The sequence below is a fragment of the Pseudophryne corroboree genome, chromosome 8, assembly GCF_028390025.1.
Source record: "Pseudophryne corroboree isolate aPseCor3 chromosome 8, aPseCor3.hap2, whole genome shotgun sequence".
Classification (NCBI taxonomy): domain Eukaryota; kingdom Metazoa; phylum Chordata; class Amphibia; order Anura; family Myobatrachidae; genus Pseudophryne; species Pseudophryne corroboree.
In genome coordinates this window covers 182186065-182204321 of record NC_086451.1, presented here as the reverse complement: position 1 = coordinate 182204321, position 18257 = coordinate 182186065, and the positions used below count along the sequence as shown (strand labels likewise).

Genomic DNA, 18257 nt, shown 5'->3' with positions numbered 1-18257 from the left:
GCATGGGATAATGGAAGAGGGTTCCATCTGTAGGCCAGCTAGACATTCCTCAGGGTGACCATAAACACCACCTAGGTGTATTTATTTTGCTAAATATTATTAAGTCATCTGTCAATTTCAATTGACATTTTCAGAGACATTTGTTGGAAAAAAGTGGTTAAAAGTTAACACCCTCCAAAACTGAGGTGTGTAACATTTTACATTTACTTAGGTGCATTGCTTAGGATTCATTGATCTAGTGGGTTACCCAATGTGTTTAATGGGTCGAGCAGTAGATTTTGGTATTTGCGGTTGTGAAAGCACTTCTCATTTGGATGGTCAGTAATAGGAACTTTGATAAACCAAAGTACCAAACAATAATTGGCTAAGTGATGTATACAGATAACTGGTGCAGAAAACTAATAAGGTAATTTTGGGCTGAACCTAGCAATCCTAGCCATTATGTTTGGATAGTGGTACAGAAATGTGTGGTAATTTTCTAAGGTTGTGTACTGCAGATATGTGATTGTTATTCTCATTCTTACAGGTTATCTCCCAAACATGCTCCTGAAGTTTATGATGACAGCAGGGACAATATCACCTTATTCACTAGAATCCTGGACCGACTTTTGGATGGATATGATAACAGACTCAGACCTGGCTTGGGGGGTAAGAAAGTGAAGCAGATTTGTATTAAGATTACAGTATTTAATCAAAATTGTGATAACATTGCAAATAAATTATGAATACAAAGTTTAATACTTAACATTCAGTATTAGTAAATGTATAAAATGAAACTATTAAATGAGAGGCAGCTGCTCGGAAACAGGTTTGTGCAGAAATCTTCAAAAAGCTATAGAAAAAAGCTAATTTTGAGCTCCACAATCTTTAATATAGTGATTCCCCTATGATAATAAAAAAAAAAAGATAGGGCAGGACTTGCAGTGAGATGGGGTCTTTTGATGTTGGACAATCCATGAACTAAAACCCCATTATTTATTTATGTACTGATGTATAGAGGTGAGTAAGCTTATTAAGTTAGTGCTGGGCTCTCAGTGTAAGATAGATAGACAGACAGACAGATAGATAGATAGATAGATAGATAGATAGATAGATAGATAGATAGATAGATAGATAGATAGAACTCAAATAATTAGCATTGATCATTATCAGACACTCTTGTAAACAGAATAACCATCTTTAAAAAGGCCACCCAAAATCATGTCATGTTTTTCACAAGAAGGAACACATCTGTAAAGGAGCATATTGCTGAGGGAGTCTCTTCGCAAAGACGCAATATTAGATTTAATACTCAGAAATGGTAACAGGATATCAGACATATATGTGGGTGAGAACATAGGATCCAGTGACCATCAAGCAGTATGGTTTAGTATAAAGACCGGGTCTAAAGCTAGGTACACACTATACAATTATTGGGCCAATTTGCCAATAATCGGAAGAACGACCAAAGTTATTGCATAGTGTGTACGAATGATTGTTTTGTAATCCTGCCCACACACACGAACGATCGATTTTCTGATCTGACGTCCTAAACCAAAAATCTCGGCCACAATCTCCCGATATCTAGCAGTGTGTGCATTCTCAATAATCTGCCCATATTTCCTTTATTTACCTGTCACTATGTTATCATCCTTGTGGGCGGACATATGCAACTGCAGTGTGATGTGGCAGAAAATTAACCCCCCAAAAAATCTGACCGTGTGTACCAAGCTTTAAACAAAAGCAAAGGTGTTGGGTTTTAGGAAGACTGACTTTGCAAAAATGGGGCAATGTTTAAGCAATTTATTGGTGAATTGGAGGACCTTGTTAGGAATACAGTAGAGGTAGGGAAAACTAAAAAGTGTAATACTAAAGGCAACAGACCTTTATATCAAAAGGGTTAGAGAAAGCACCAGGAAATGGAAGCCATTGTGGTTCACAAAAAAGGTATCAACTAGTATGAAAGCAAAAAAGATTGCCTTTAGGAGATATACAGTAAGTAGAAAAGATAATATCAACAAAAAGGTGTATCTTGAGTAGGTTTGTAAAGGCAGATGCTGAGTAGAAAATGGATCAGTCAGTAGATAAGGAGGGCAACACTCTTTCTAATTATATAAGTGAAAGGAGAACATCAAATGGAGGAATAGTAAGACATAAGACAGAAAGAGAGAATTTGGTGGAGAGAGACAAGGGGGTATATTTACTAAGGTCCCAATTTTGACCGATTTGGTGTTTTTTCTTCAAAGTGTCACCTCGGGAATTTACTAGAGATGAGCGCCTGAAATTTTTCGGGTTTTGTGTTTTGGTTTTGGTTTTGGGTTCGGTTCCGCGGCTGTGTTTTGGGTTCGAACGCGTTTTGGCAAAACCTCACCGAATTATTTTTGTCGGATTCGGGTGTGTTTTGGATTCGGGTGTTTTTTTCCAAAAACACTAAAAAACAGCTTAAATCATAGAATTTGGGGGTCATTTTGATCCCAAAGTATTATTAACCTCAAAAACCATAATTTACACTCATTTTCAGTCTATTCTGAATACCTCACACCTCACAATATTATTTTTAGTCCTAAAATTTGCACCGAGGTCGCTGTGTGAGTAAGATAAGCGACCCTAGTGGCCGACACAAACACCGGGCCCATCTAGGAGTGGCACTGCAGTGTCACGCAGGATGTCCCTTCCAAAAAACCCTCCCCAAACAGCACATGACGCAAAGAAAAAAAGAGGCGCAATGAGGTAGCTGTGTGAGTAAGATTAGCGACCCTAGTGGCCGACACAAACACCGGGCCCATCTAGGAGTGGCACTGCAGTGTCACGCAGGATGGCCCTTCCAAAAAACCCTCCCCAAACAGCACATGACGCAAAGAAAAAAAGAGGCGCAATGAGGTAGCTGACTGTGTGAGTAAGATTAGCGACCCTAGTGGCCGACACAAACACCGGGCCCATCTAGGAGTGGCACTGCAGTATGTATGTATAAAGAAAGAAAAAAAAAACACGGTTAGGTGGTATATACAATTATGGACGGGCTGCCGAGTGCCGACACAGAGGTAGCCACAGCCGTGAACTACCGCACTGTACTGTGTCTGCTGCTAATATATAGACTGGTTGATAAAGAGATAGTATACTCGTAACTAGTATGTATGTATAAAGAAAGAAAAAAAAACCACGGTTAGGTCACTGGTATATACAATTATGGACGGGCTGCCGAGTGCCGACACAGAGGTAGCCACAGCCGTGAACTACCGCACTGTACACTGGTTGATAAAGAGATAGTAGTATACTCGTAACAACTAGTATGACGACGGTATAAAGAATGAAAAAAAAACCACGGTTAGGTGGTATATAATACAATTATGGTTGGACGGACTGCCTGCCGAGTGCCGACACAGAGGTAGCCACAGCCGTGAACTACCGCACTGTACACTGGTTGATAAAGAGATAGTAGTATACTCGTAACAACTAGTATGACGACGGTATAAAGAATGAAAAAAAAACCACGGTTAGGTGGTATATAATACAATTATGGTTGGACGGACTGCCTGCCGAGTGCCGACACAGAGGTAGCCACAGCCGTGAACTACCGCACTGTACACTGGTTGATAAAGAGATAGTAGTATACTCGTAACAACTAGTATGACGACGGTATAAAGAACGAAAAAAAAAACACGGTTAGGTGGTATATATTATAATACAATTATGGATGGACGGACTGCCTGCCGAGTTCCGACACAGAGGTAGCCACAGCCGTGAACTACCGCACTGTACACTGGTTGATAAAGAGATAGTAGTATACTCGTAACAACTAGTATGACGACGGTATAAAGAACGAAAAAAAAACCACGGTTAGGTGGTATATATTATAATACAATTATGGATGGACGGACTGCCTGCCGAGTTCCGACACAGAGGTAGCCACAGCCGTAAACTACCGCACTGTACACTGGTTGATAAAGAGATAGTAGTATACTCGTAACAACTAGTATGACTGACTATGACGGTATAAAGAATGAAAAAAAAACCACGGTTAGGTGGTATATATTATAATAATACAATTATGGATGGACGGACTGCCTGCCGAGTTCCGACACAGAGGTAGCCACAGCCGTGAACTACCGCACTGTACACTGGTTGATAAAGAGATAGTAGTATACTCGTAACAACTAGTATGACTGACTATGACGGTATAAAGAATGAAAAAAAAACCACGGTTAGGTGGTATATATTATAATACAATTATGGATGGACGGACTGCCTGCCGACTGCCGACACAGAGGTAGCCACAGCCGTGAACTACCGCACTGTACACTGGTTGATAAAGAGATAGTAGTATACTCGTAACAACTAGTATGACACTATGACGGTATAAAGAATGAAAAAAAAACCACGGTTAGGTGGTATATATTATAATACAATTATGGATGGACGGACTGCCTGCCGACTGCCGACACAGAGGTAGCCACAGCCGTGAACTACCGCACTGTACACTGGTTGATAAAGAGATAGTAGTATACTCGTAACAACTAGTATGACTGACTATGACGGTATAAAGAATGAAAAAAAAACCACGGTTAGGTGGTATATATTATAATAATACAATTATGGATGGACGGACTGCCTGCCGAGTTCCGACACAGAGGTAGCCACAGCCGTGAACTACCGCACTGTACACTGGTTGATAAAGAGATAGTAGTATACTCGTAACAACTAGTATGACTATGACGACGGTATAAAGAAAGAAAAAAAAATACCACGGTTAGGTGGTATATAATTATACAATTATGGATGGACGGACTGCCTGCCGAGTGCCGACTGCCGACACAGAGGTAGCCACAGCCGTGAACTACCGCACTGTACTGTGTCTGCTGCTAATATAGACTGGTTGATAAAGAGATAGTATACAACAATATACTACTATACTGGTGGTCAGGCACTGGTCACCACTAGTCACACTGGCAGTGGCACTCCTGCAGCAAAAGTGTGCACTGTTTAATTTTAAATTAATATAATATTATGTACTCCTGGCTCCTGCTATAACAACCTGCAGTGCTCCCCAGTCTCCCCCACAATTATTATAAGCTTTTATACATTGATGTGCAGCACACTGGGCTGAGCTGAGTGCACACAGACTGAGTCACACTGTGTGACTGCTGTGTATCGTTTTTTTCAGGCAGAGAACGGATATAGCAGAGAACGGATATATTAAATAAAAGTTAACTTAACAACAACTGCACTGGTCACTGTGGTAAACTCTGTCTGCACAATCTCTCTCTCTCTCTCTCTCTTCTAATCTATTCTAATGGAGAGGACGCCAGCCACGTCCTCTCCCTATCAATCTCAATGCACGTGTGAAAATGGCGGCGACGCGCGGCTCCTTATATAGAATCCGAGTCTCGCGAGAATCCGACAGCGTCATGATGACGTTCGGGCGCGCTCGGGTTAACCGAGCAAGGCGGGAAGATCCGAGTCGCTCGGACCCGTGAAAAAAAAAGTGAAGTTCGTGCGGGTTCGGATTCAAAGAAACCGAACCCGCTCATCTCTAGAATTTACTAAGCACAAAATTCGGCAGTGATGAGGGCATTCGTATTTTTATTACGGTTGTGTAGTAAAAATATGAATGAATACACCATCGGTCAAACGCGGCTGTTTAGGTATAGAACTCGGTCATTTACTAAGCATTCATATTTCAAATCTCTTCCGTGAAAATGCATGTGCGGCCGTAAAAAAATACTATTTGTACAAAAAGCCTAAAAAAAAGTAGACCTGCTTTTGAGAAGCGTGTTTACATGTGTTGTCAATTCTACATTACTCACACCTGACTTTTTGGGCCTTTAAAAGGGGCCCAAACACATTTTTCTCCTCTCTCACTCTGAAATGGCTGCTACCGTGTGTAGTACTGCTTTCTTGTTTGCTGGGGGATACCTGACACTGCTCCATGAGGCTACAATAAACCCAGGCCAGGAAAATGAGCATGGTCAGCAGGTTGTACAAGTTCCGCGTAGGCTGGGCATGCCTGTTTTTTTTAGTGGTCGTTTAAACTTTAACAAATTGTCTGATGACCAGGTTATACAGATGGTCCGACTAAATGTAAATAACATTTTCCGTCTGTATGACCTTGTCAAACTGAGCCTAGACCCTGAGACAGCACGCTCTCGCTCTGGCTCAGGCCTGCACAAACTCCTGGCTGTTTTGCACTTTATGGCTACTGGCAGCTTCCCGTCTGTGACTGGCGATGTCATTAGTATCTCACAGGCCACCTTTTCTAAATATTTACTTCAGGTGATTTAAAATATACATACACGTCTATGTCTAAGTTGTTTTTCTGTAATGTAATATAACACAGTATTGTATTGATTACAGGTCATGACACTCACCTTAAATTTAGGAATGTCCACTCAGGTTTTGGATGTCTTGGATGGACACATAGATGCCTCTCTCTGCTTCCCTACCCAGAAGTGGCAGTGGCATGCAGTCAGGGTAGCTTTCTGTGAGCTTGCGGCCATGCCCAATGTGCTGGGTGCCATAGATTACACACACGTTGAGCTGAGGCCACCTAGGGGCAGGCAATATATTATTTATACCAATACACATCTGGGCCTAGACACTAATGTACAGGTGGTTTCTGTAGCTAATTAAACAAGACACATATTCCGTGTGAGCAATTTATTACCTACAACAAAGGCATTTTTGCCACAACAAATCAACATAATATAATTTTGGAAAAAATATTAGCTGCAGCCCAGATTCATTTTTTTTTTGTGTGTGCTGGGTGCCGAGGATTGTGCTGGCTCGTTGCTCCTGGTTCTACTGGAGCGTCTAACTGGGGATTGAACTGGGGTCTGGTTTGGTGTAGTTGTCCCCGAGCTAGAGCTGACTTGGTGTGATGCCAAAACATTAAGGCTTTGGCTGAGTATATTGAGGCTGGCAGTGATTTGCGTATTAGCTGCAGTGTGGCTTGCTATTATTCGGGACATGTTGTCATTGATAATTTGGTTGTGTTGGATGTTCTGAATTAGGGATTGTTGTTGGCGCTGTTGTTCATCCATGATGCGTACGAGATTTGCTTGCATTTGGCAGTTGTCTGCCCTCATCTGTTCCATTAAATTGGCTATTCTTCCCACTTGAACTATAAGTCTGCCTGAGTTTCGAGCCAGTCTAAGCAGATGATGGGGCAGACTTGCCAGGTATTGGCTGTGGGTGTTAAGGCACGCATAGTTTTGTGCCTGTTGTTTGGCCCAACCGCTCCAAAACTCAGGGCTCATTGGTGTCTGGGCTGGTGTTGTGCTCAATTGGGGGCTTTGGGGTGGTTGGGGTATGTCCTGCGGCGTGGTTGTCTGGGTATCATCTATGGGTTGCAGGTGAAGAGTGTATGTATCCTGCTGGTCACTTTCCTGCTGGGCATCCTCGGGCATGATGGCTGGTTCTGTATGGGGTTGAAGACAGCCAGTATTTAGTAACTTTTTAGCATTGGTCTTACTATAGCTTTACGTCAACATGCATTACTTCTTAATATTCATGTTTGAATTGATAAATAGATTGTGGCATAAACTTAACTATGTTGTTCACCTTTTTGTATAAATATGTTGCTTCTAACCTTCACTACTCAGTTTTAAAAAGTTTGTTGGAATTGTTGGACTCTGAGCAATAATTAATGTGCGACCACGAAGAACTCGAACAAATACAAATTACTACATTTACATATTGGGTATGAAGCTTCCTTTGGAACAACACACACAATACAATAAATGTGTTGACCAATACACTCATACATTGTTCAAGGCAGTCAGTGGTCTGCCCAAAACGTTATAAATTTTTTTGCAAGAAAATGTAAACATTAACAATGGGTGAAAAAGTCTTAAGGTGGCCTAAGTTTAGACCTGGTGATGTTGGCCCTGCAAAAATATTGGATGAGACTTAACATTTATGTTGGTGTTTTTCCAAAATATTCAAAATATACATATTTGTTGCTATGGCCAACATGACATCTGACAATTAACCATCTAAAAAAACCTTACCACCATGTGCTCGCTGTTGGTGATTATTACAAGGATGACTGTTCACTTGTTTTTTATTTTTGCTGTGCACAAACAGTGGGGCAGATGTGTAAACCTGGAGAAGGCATAAGGAAGTGATAAACCAGTGATATGTGCAAGGTGATAAAGGCACAAGGCAAACAGCTCCAATATGTAAATTAACAGTTATGATGTTTTTGTGCTGCTGCCTTTATCACCTTGCACATCTCACTGGTTTTTCACTAACTTATGCCTTCTCCAGGTTAATACATCTACCCCACTGTTTTTATCCTTCCTTACAGGAAATGGTTATGTTTACTCACCAGACAACTGAGGGGATTGTGGATCCTCACTTTGTGGGCTGGCCAAAATAGCTAGTGGTGGCAGGGCCGACACTGCGGAGATGCGCAGTTTGGGTGGTGATGCTGGTGCTGGGGATTCAGCCTGAAGACGGCGTCTTTTGCTTGTCCTCCTAGCCACAGTAACCGAGCCCTGTGATGGGCGCCTTAGTGGAGGGGCGTTTGCAGAAGAAGAACCTATGTGATAAGATAAACATTAACATTTTGTTTTTCTATGTGTTTGCAGAATATGTGTTTACAGTAAAATCTTACCTGCATTGCCACCATCTGCATCTCTTGGCAGTGTGGGATGTGGCCTGGCTGTGCTGCTTCTCTTGCGTACTGTAGAAATATGAAGATTGTCCTTATGAACATACTTTGTTTAAGAATATGTTTATGCAAATTCATTATTGTGATGTAAACATATGTGGAACCTAATGAGAAGTAAACTAAACGATGCTTATGCATTTCTGCGTGACTTAATTGGGTGTGTATACTTTAAATAATAAACAATTTTACCAAACAATACATACACAAAGGGACATAATGCACAATATTATAATACTTAAAACCCAAACGTCGTAGCTTGACACAACCACAATATTGCACGCTAAGTGACCAATTTTTAATGCTAACAAGAAAACACTACCCACAAATATGTGGCCAAAATTGAAATCATCAAATCCAAATATGCATGCTAAATCACATCAACAACACAAATTTCAACCCAGAACAACACACAATAAACATAAGTCCATTGAAATTAAAATAATAAAAAAAAAAAAACATTAATCACACTTCTTTAAAATACACCAACAAACATTTACTTTTGAAATAAGACACCAGACAAAGGCCAAGGCAACCTGAAAATGTAACAATACAAAGGATTAAAACATACATAATTGAGATTAACACTACATCAGGCCTGGACAACCTGTGGCTCTCCGGATGTAGCGAAACTACACATCCCAGCATGCCCTGCCACAGTTTTAGCATTCTGTAATTGCAAAACTGTGGCAAGTCATGATGGGACTTGTAGTTTCACAACAGGTGGAGAGCCACAGGTTGGCCAGGTCTGCAATACATGACCAACACATTAGAAGAATGAACCATCTGACAATCACAATTAGCTAGAAGACATTTCAGACAACTAAGGACAAAGCACAGATGTTTAAATAATAAAAAAAACAACTCACCATCCTGCCTTGGCCGATCCGAATCCCGGACATGAGTCGCACCAACCACTTCTGGCGGAATGAGAGTACGCACAGGCTCCTCCCAATCCCGATAAGACGCTCGGAAGGGGTGTCCACCCCCGGTTTGGCGGGCTGATTTAGCCTCCTTGGCCATCTTCGCCTTGACACAGCGCTTTATGTCGTAGAAACGCTTACGACACGTGTCCTCACCACACCCTCACTATTCACAGCCGCAACGACCTTCCCCCACAGAACAGTCTCCCTGCGTGACGACACCTTTGCAGCATCATGGCCAAACAACTGTCGATGATGCCTCATCAGCTCCCGCACCAAAGCCATATTCTCAGCGTAGCTGAATTTAACATTGCGGCCCGTCTTTGTAGTGGTGCGTGGCTGCGGAGCCACAGCACCATCACTGTCACTATTACTGGAGGCCGTAGCAGCAACCTCCCCCTCCTCCTCACTAACCTCCTCCACCTCACTCACCTCCTTCCTCTCACCTCCTCCACCTCACTCACCTCCTCCACCTCACTCACCTCCTCCCTCTCACTCACCTCCTCCACCACACTCACCTCTGACTGGGACATAATCAGTGCAAACAACAAATAACACTTAGAGAAAAAAAACAGTAAACACACTCCTCCACTACCACTACACACCAAACACCAAACACACACACACACACACACACACACACACACACACACACACACACACACTCGCAAACAATGACAATAGACTTTAAAAAAAAAACAATGACAAAAAATAGACAGACTTTTAAATAACTACACAACAAGTATGACAGGACTACTTACACACACAGTACAGCACTCAACAATCGAAAATAACCTCCTCAAATCCTCCACAAACTCCAAACTACTCACCAACTCCTAACACACCTTCCTCTCACCTCTAGCTAAACCCACGGGTGCGGACGGTTTGGGGCGTTTTTATGGTAATGTACACAGACACTCCTCCATAACGAATCAAACCAATCACGGACGAGTGACAAAAACGAAACTTAGAAAAAAAACGAGTCCGGGAACGGATAAACACTGCCGTACCCGAAATGTGACGCAGTCGTAAAAAAAACCCCATAACACAGCCGCAAATCCACAAAATTGGCCGCATTCTACCTTACAAAACCACGAATGACATCGACATCGGAAAACACGAAAAATACAAATACGACAGCTTAGTAAATTAGGCGTAACAAATTCAAAAAGTTGCAAATTCACACATTCGATGTCATTCGTGATGAATCTCACTCCAAATCGGTACAAATACGAATTTTTGTAAATATACCCCAAGGTAATAGCAAATCATCTAAATAATTATTTTTGCTCAGTATTCACTACAGAAGAAGAGGGGAAGGTGGCTCAGTTAAGTTGCAAAGACATTCATAAAAATAAGTTAGATGAAAGTACATTTACAAAGATCCTAACAGAACTCTCTAAACTGAAAGTGTATAAATCAATGAGACCAGATGGGATACATACAAGGATACTAAAAGAGCTTAAAGGTGTGCTGATAGCATTATGAAAAGAATTATTCAACCAGTCACTAGATACATGTCACAACGGGCTGAAGATGAAGATCCGGAGTTTGGGCATTTGCTGGAGAAGTGGATGCCACAGCTAGAAGGAATTGAGGTGGTCAGATGTAGTTCCTTCTCATGAAACCTGGAGCATCAGAGGAGGCAGATGACACCTAGGAAGGCAAGGCTGTAGATCACTGCAAATATAGACTTGAAGATAAAAGAGTGTTTGTTTGGCAAACGTGGCTGAAGATCACTGAAGTATGCAGACTTAAGACTGAAGAATGAATGCTTGGCAAACTTGGCTGAAGAAAACTGTAGAATAAAGAGTGAAGACTGAAAAATTAATGCTTGGCAAATGTGGCTGAAGAACACTGAAGAATGAAGAATGAATGCTTGGCAAACGTGACTGAAGAACACTGAAAAATGAAGATTAAAGACTGAAGAATGAATGCTTGGCAAACATGGCTGAAGAACACTGAAGAATGAAGATTGAATGCTTGGAAAACGTGACTGAAGAACACTGAAGAATAAAGATTGAAGACTAAAGAATGAATGCTTGGCAAACGTGGCTAAAAAACAATGAAGAATTAAGATTGAAGACCGAAGAATGAATGCTTGGCAAATGTGGTGGAAGAACACTGAAGAATGAAGATTGAAGACTGAAAAATGAATGCTTGGCAAATGTGGCTGAAGAACACTGAAGAATTAAGATTGAATCTGAAGAATGAATGCTTGGCAAACGTGGCTGAATAACACTGAAGAATTAATGCTTGGCTGATGTGGTTGGAGAACACTGCTGCAAACTCCGGAACCCCTCTCTGGTCCCAGAGTACCCGAGGTTGCCGCTCGGAGGGCGATCAGCCGCAGTCAATGGAACTGGAAAGACAGCCAGCAAGAGTACAGTGGCAGGTTACAGGAAAGACTCGGAGAGCAGAGCTAGAGACCCCTGGAGCATGAGAAACAACCACAGGAATTTCCTATGGGAGCACAGAGCTGGAGCTTCTGCTCTTGGCAGTAACTTGAAGCACTGGTAGTGTTAGAGTCTGGGCTGACCCCTTTTTACCATTGGCTACACAGAAGTTTGGTCTCCAACATTGCAGCCCCCAGTACAGCAGACACACAAGGGCACGCTCCCTCAACTGCCCAGCCACCTATCTTCAGTACTCCAGAGCCCGCACCAGAGCCAGACCCGCCGTGCCTCACCTTAGCCGCAACCAGTTCCACCGCAGCACCGTCAGCAACTGAACAGACAAGCCCCGGGCCCTGACACCGGAGGTAAGCCACCAGTCTCTGACAAGACAGGTGCAATTCCAGAGGACTGGAAAAGAGCAAATGTAGTTCCACTGCACAACAGTGAAAGGAAGGAATAAGCAAATATCATCAGACCAGTAAGCCTTACATCAGTAGTGTGGTCCATCCTGGAGACCGTGCGCTGAACCTGTAAATGTAAAGTATAACATATATTGGGCAACCTCCATATTGTTTGGTATTGTGTCTGTCTGACCCTCTTGTCTACCGATTGGTTGTGCTGCTGATGCCCAGCTGTGCTGGTGACTGTGTGAGATGAAAGCGGAGTGGAGAGCTCTGCTTCCAAGTCCATAATACACATTGTTAATTTAGTGCACTGGATGGGTAAAACACTGGTTTTATTGCTGCAGGCTGTACATTTATATTATATATTGATACAGCATTGCTAATACAGTCGCTATGGTGATAGTTGATTCACACTGTTACTTAGTTACCATATCGCAGGCACTGGCGTCACTTTCAAATTGAACATATGCAGAGGTTGGTGCCATGTGAGATGGGACACACTTGTCTTTAATCACCTCCTTGGTGTTTTATTTTTTTTAATGTAAGCTGCTTCATTGCTTTCTTGTTCCTGACAAAGGTTTGAATAAACCGAAAATGTAGAAAAGCATTTTTTGCCTGTTTGACCCTGATAAGTGAGTGCCACCTACAGTATACTATATATATATATATATATATATATATATATATATATATATGAAAGGTAAAAGGACTTCAGACACAAAGAACATTGCTCCTGAAGGTGGACAAGCAGCCCAGGTGATGGGCCTGGGGGTGGTTACTGTTAGGGACCCTGGACCTTAAAGTCTGCTGAAGAATTGTATTCGCTGCAGTTGAAGACTCTGTTTTATATTACATAATATACTGTATGATATTTAATTGTAATATTTATTTCAAATTTAAGTAGTAATGATTGCATAATGCACCTGCATGCTTTTTTTTTCTCTCGCAAGGTAGTACTGTACCTCTCATTAAAAGCAACTGGAGTGTGCAGTCTAGAGCTCCTCCCCCTATAACTTCCTCAAGTATCGCAAGGGCTCATATGAAGACCTAAATGTACTCTATGCGGCCTGGAAAAAGTGAAACCTCACCAATAGTCTCCTTAAAAAGGAGAGCAAATTGATGTTTAAACTAGGAGCTATAGCTCCTGAAGGGATGAAAGAGTGCATTAACTACAGTGTATTCCTTTCTACCGAAACATTAACTCTCCCCCTCCACTCAGAATATTTTTATATGGCCCTGGAAGGAAGGAAATATACTCCCACAGTGCTATCAACATTAAAATTTTAGGGAATTTTGATCATGTCCTCTGCATTATACTTTTCAACACAGTATCCAGGATATAGATCACTAATGATATAATTGTCATAAAAAAAGTTATTCCGGGTTATACTGTACATATCTAACATATATACTTTGTATTAAACTACCCTAACATGCAGGGCCGATCTCATCCTCAGAGCTGTAACTAGACATTTTGGTGCTCCCCCCCTCTCAAGTTCCATAAATATACAGTCATAAAAAAAAATACCTAAAATATAGGGGCGTAAAATAATTATGATGCACAGTAGTCTCCATTATTCAAAATTACACCACACAATAGTACCACTTATATACATTACGCCAGGTAGTGCCCCTTATATTCATTACACCAGATACAGCCCCCTTTTACATATTGCACCAGGTAGAGCCAGTCACACATTATTCCAGGTAGAGCACCCTTTTACACACTGAGCCAGGTAGAGTTCCCTTTTACACTTTGCGCCAGGTAGAGCACACTTTTACACATGCCACTTCCCCCAGCAGTGGGAAGAGCCAAAAATATAGGGGCCACAGAATAGTACCAATTCACATTACACTGCACAGTAGTGTTCGCTAGTCACATTACACCACACAGTAGTGTCCGTTAGTCACATTACACTGCACAGTAGCGTCCGCTAGTCACATTACACCGCACAGTAGCGTCCGTTAGTCACATTACACCGTATAGTAGTGTCCGTTACTCAAATTACACCGCATAGTAGTGTCTGTTACTCACATTACACCGCACAGTAGTGTCTGTGAGTCACATTAAACCGCACAGTAGTGTCCGTTAGTCACCTTACACCGCATAGTAGTGTCCGTTAGTCACATTATACCTTACAGTAGTGTCCGTTAGTCACCTTACTCCGCATAGTAGTGTCCTTTAGTCACCTTACACCGCATAGTAGTGTCTGTTACTCACATTACACCGCATAGTAGTGTCTGTTACTCACATTACACCGCACAGTAGTGTCTGTGAGTCACATTAAACCGCACAGTAGTGTCCGTTAGTCACCTTACACCGCATAGTAGTGTCCGTTAGTCACATTATACCTTACAGTAGTGTCCGTTCATCACCTTACTCCACATAGTAGTGTCCTTTAGTCACCTTACACTGCATAGTAGTGTCCGTTAGTCACATTACACCACACAGTAGTGTCCGTTAGTCACATTACACTGCACAGTGATATCCGTTAGTCACATTACACAGAACAGTATTGTCTACTAGTCACATTACACCGCACAGTAGTGTCCGTTAGTCACCTTACACCACATAGTAGTGTCCGTTAGTCACATTACACCGCACAGTAGTGTCAGTTAGTCACCTTAGACTGCACAGTGGTGTCCGTTAGTCACATTACACCGCACAGTAGCGTCCGTTAGTCACCTTACACCGCACAGTAGTGTCCGTTAGTCACCTTACACCGCATAGTAGTGTCCGTTAGTCACATTACACCGCACAGTAGTGTCCGTTAGTCACCTTAGACTGCACAGTGGTGTCCGTTAGTCACATTACACCGCACAGTAGCGTCCGTTAGTCACCTTACACCGCACAATAGTGTCCGTTAGTAACCTTACACTGCATAGTAGTGTCCGTTAGTCACATTACACCGCACAGTAGTGTCCGTTAGTCACATTAGACTGCACAGTGGTGTCCGTTAGTCACATTACACCGCACAGTAGTGTCCGTTAGTCACATTACACCGCATAGTAGTGTCCGTTAGTCACATTACACTGCACAGTAGTGTCCGGCTGGGAGGCCTTGAGCATGTGCAGAGGGGAACACAGATCCAGCTGCGTATGCAGCAATCTGCATTCATCTCTGAATTACCCCCTATGCCAGGTACAGCCTTCATTCCCTCCACAGTGCGGCCCCGGTACCTGCAAGAGGTCCCAGCTCAGGCAATGCTCCTCCTCTCCCTTCTTCTCCGGTTTCTCGCAGGCTCCGTTACTCCAGTGGCTCTGTAGGATGTTGTCAGTGACCCCGAGAGGGGGCGGGAGCAGGTACTAATTCTGGGACTGATGGAGGGGCCAGGAGGGGCCCTGGTCCCCTGCACTCCCAACCCCCTCCCACCTTACTGGGCAGCTGCAGCAGCAGCTCTCATCATGGCAGCACAGCACATGCTGCAGTGTGCTGTGGTGCAGAGTGGCTGCTGCTATTGTTATTGTTCCATCTATGGGTGGGTGGGGGGATTGTGATCACACTCCCCCCTTGAATTGACCCTGGCTGAGGGGCTCAGGGGCTAAGTGCAGGGGGCTCAGGGATCAGGGACTACACCTACCCTGCTCTGTACAGCAAAGACTTTTCTGTAAAAAAAAAAATTCCCATAAAGGGGCGTGGTCACGGTTCCCATTATTAGGCCACGCCCCCAACACTCTAGGCAGCTCGGGATGGCAGCGGTAGTGGCGCTGTGTGTAGGCTGAGGCCACACACTGCGTGCACGCTTTCTAGGGAGGAGGAGGGGGGGGGAGCCGTGCTGCAAGCTGCCAGCTCCTCTACCTGTCATCCAGTGTGACAGGCGCAGCGGCAGCTGGCAGCAGCAGGGATGCAGAGCAGGGAGAGGCTGAACGCCTCTTCAGTTTGGTGCCTCCCTGCACTGTATCCCTTTGCTGAGCGGCTAGCGCCGGCTCTGCTAACGTATACACACTCAACTCTCCTGTTTGCATCGTGGGATGTGCCGGATGGTCCCTCCACAACAGTTTGCGGTTCGCACAGGGACTCCCGGAACAGAGACCACCATCTCTAGGGTACGCCAGACCTGCTGCATGCAGCGTGAGTCGTGGTCCCCTAGACTTGACCACCACCGGTGCAGCTCCCACATGCATGAAGCCAGAGCTACACTGGCAGAGAGTGCAGGGAATGGGTTTCTCACTACAAACACTGCTATGAGAGATCGGAGACTGCCGCTGGGGACCGCACTGACTCTACACAGCAGCGCTGAGACTGAAGCTTACACTGACCGTGAGTCAGTGGTGTATAGCGGGTCAGGAGAGCAATTGTGCACATGCAACCTCAGTATAATATAACTTGGGTTACAGTAATATTGTGCCTAGCGTGTTTAGTATTGCTAACAGCGCGGATATGGGGTAATAGTGTGATTATCCTCCTACTCCTCCCCTCTCTCTGCCTATCTTTCTCTCAGTCCCTATTCTAACACTGTCCACTACGCTACTGTGTTGTTTTGTTGTCAGTATGTTTAACCATGGCTGGTAGGGGATCAAAAGCTGCCTAAAAGTCCTTTACTTGCACAAAGTGCACAACTAAATTCACACAGGAACAGTCATCCAGTTCCTTATACTGTGAATTGTGTATTCCTGACACAGGAGTACAACAGCCAGAAACACCGGTTTGGGCATTGCAGCTCAACACCGTTATGTCTCATCTGACTGCAGAACTAGAAGCCTCTCATAAAGAGAGGGAGGTTGCTAGGCAGGTAACTGTCTCCTCACCAGATCCTGAACCAGTCTGGGCTCCAGCCTTAGCTAGGTCGGTGGCAGGGCCCACTAAGACCATTGCCCTGTCACACTCTGTAGTCCCTCGGACCTCAAAAAGGAGGCAGTTACCCTCAGTCCTACAGTCGGACGACTCAGATGACAAGATGGTGCCCCCTCTAGAGGAGGGCGAGTTCCCTGATTCCCTGATTCAGAGGAGGAACAGGTCTCGGAAAAGTCGGAACCTATATCACAGGGCATAGAGGCATTGATAACAGCTGTACGCCAGGTTTTAAAAGAAGAAGAGGACCAAGGTCTGACAAAACAGTTTTTCTTTAATAAAAAAAACCACGAAAACCGTCTGCCTTTTTTCCAGCATCTGAGGAGCTGGATTCTATCCTGACCTCTGCATGGAAACACCCAAATCTAAAATTTCAAGTGTCCCGTCTACTCTTATCAACATATCCCTTTCCACCGGATATTAGAATATCATGCAAGCGTCCACCTACGGTAGATTTATTAGTTTTTCGTCTGTCTAAAAAGACAATACTGCCAGTTCCAGGCATCGGAGAAGGAAATTTGAGAAAACGTTAAAAACGATTTACACACTTGCAGGAGTAACCGTATGTCCTGCAATGGTAGGCTGCTAGGTAAATAAGGCCATTGAAACCTGGGCAAGACAATTAGCTGAAGGTATAAAAGCAGAATTTCCACAAGAGGAACTTATTCCTTTAGCAAAATACATTGACGAATCAGCCTTATATTTGGGTCTGCATCTAAGGAGGTATGTACTCTTGTGTCCAGGTCCTCCGTGTTAGCAGTGTTGAGCCGTAGAGCTACCTGGCTATGACAGTGGCAAGCAGACACAGAATCTATCCAGAGGTCGCTCCGGAGGAGTATCAACACTTTCCTGTGGTTTCAAAGGACACGTCAGAGCAACTATAAGTTCTTTTTTCCAGGACACCAAGTCTACCACAAAATCTAGCACGTGATGGGTTTCTCTTTCACCTGGGGGACCCCAGAGTGGGAACCCATCTGAAGGAATTTGCGAATCTCTGGACAGACACATGCCAAGACGCTTGGGTTCGGGACCTCATCATTCAGGGGTACAATCTCGATTTTCAATTTCAACCTCCACCTCGGTTTTTCACTACAG

At 43.5% G+C, this 18257-nt stretch overlaps 1 protein-coding gene across 2 annotated transcripts in view; it reads left to right on the top strand.

Annotated features, from left to right (window-relative positions):
* LOC134948776 (gamma-aminobutyric acid receptor subunit alpha-3-like) overlaps nt 1-18257 on the top strand; it is a 995050-nt gene that overhangs the window by 451118 nt on the left and 525675 nt on the right. For both annotated transcript variants that reach the window (XM_063936997.1, XM_063936998.1), the window contains exon 3: nt 527-648. In XM_063936997.1, the coding sequence (XP_063793067.1) occupies nt 527-648 (122 nt within the window). The remainder of the gene's footprint in view (nt 1-526; nt 649-18257) is intronic.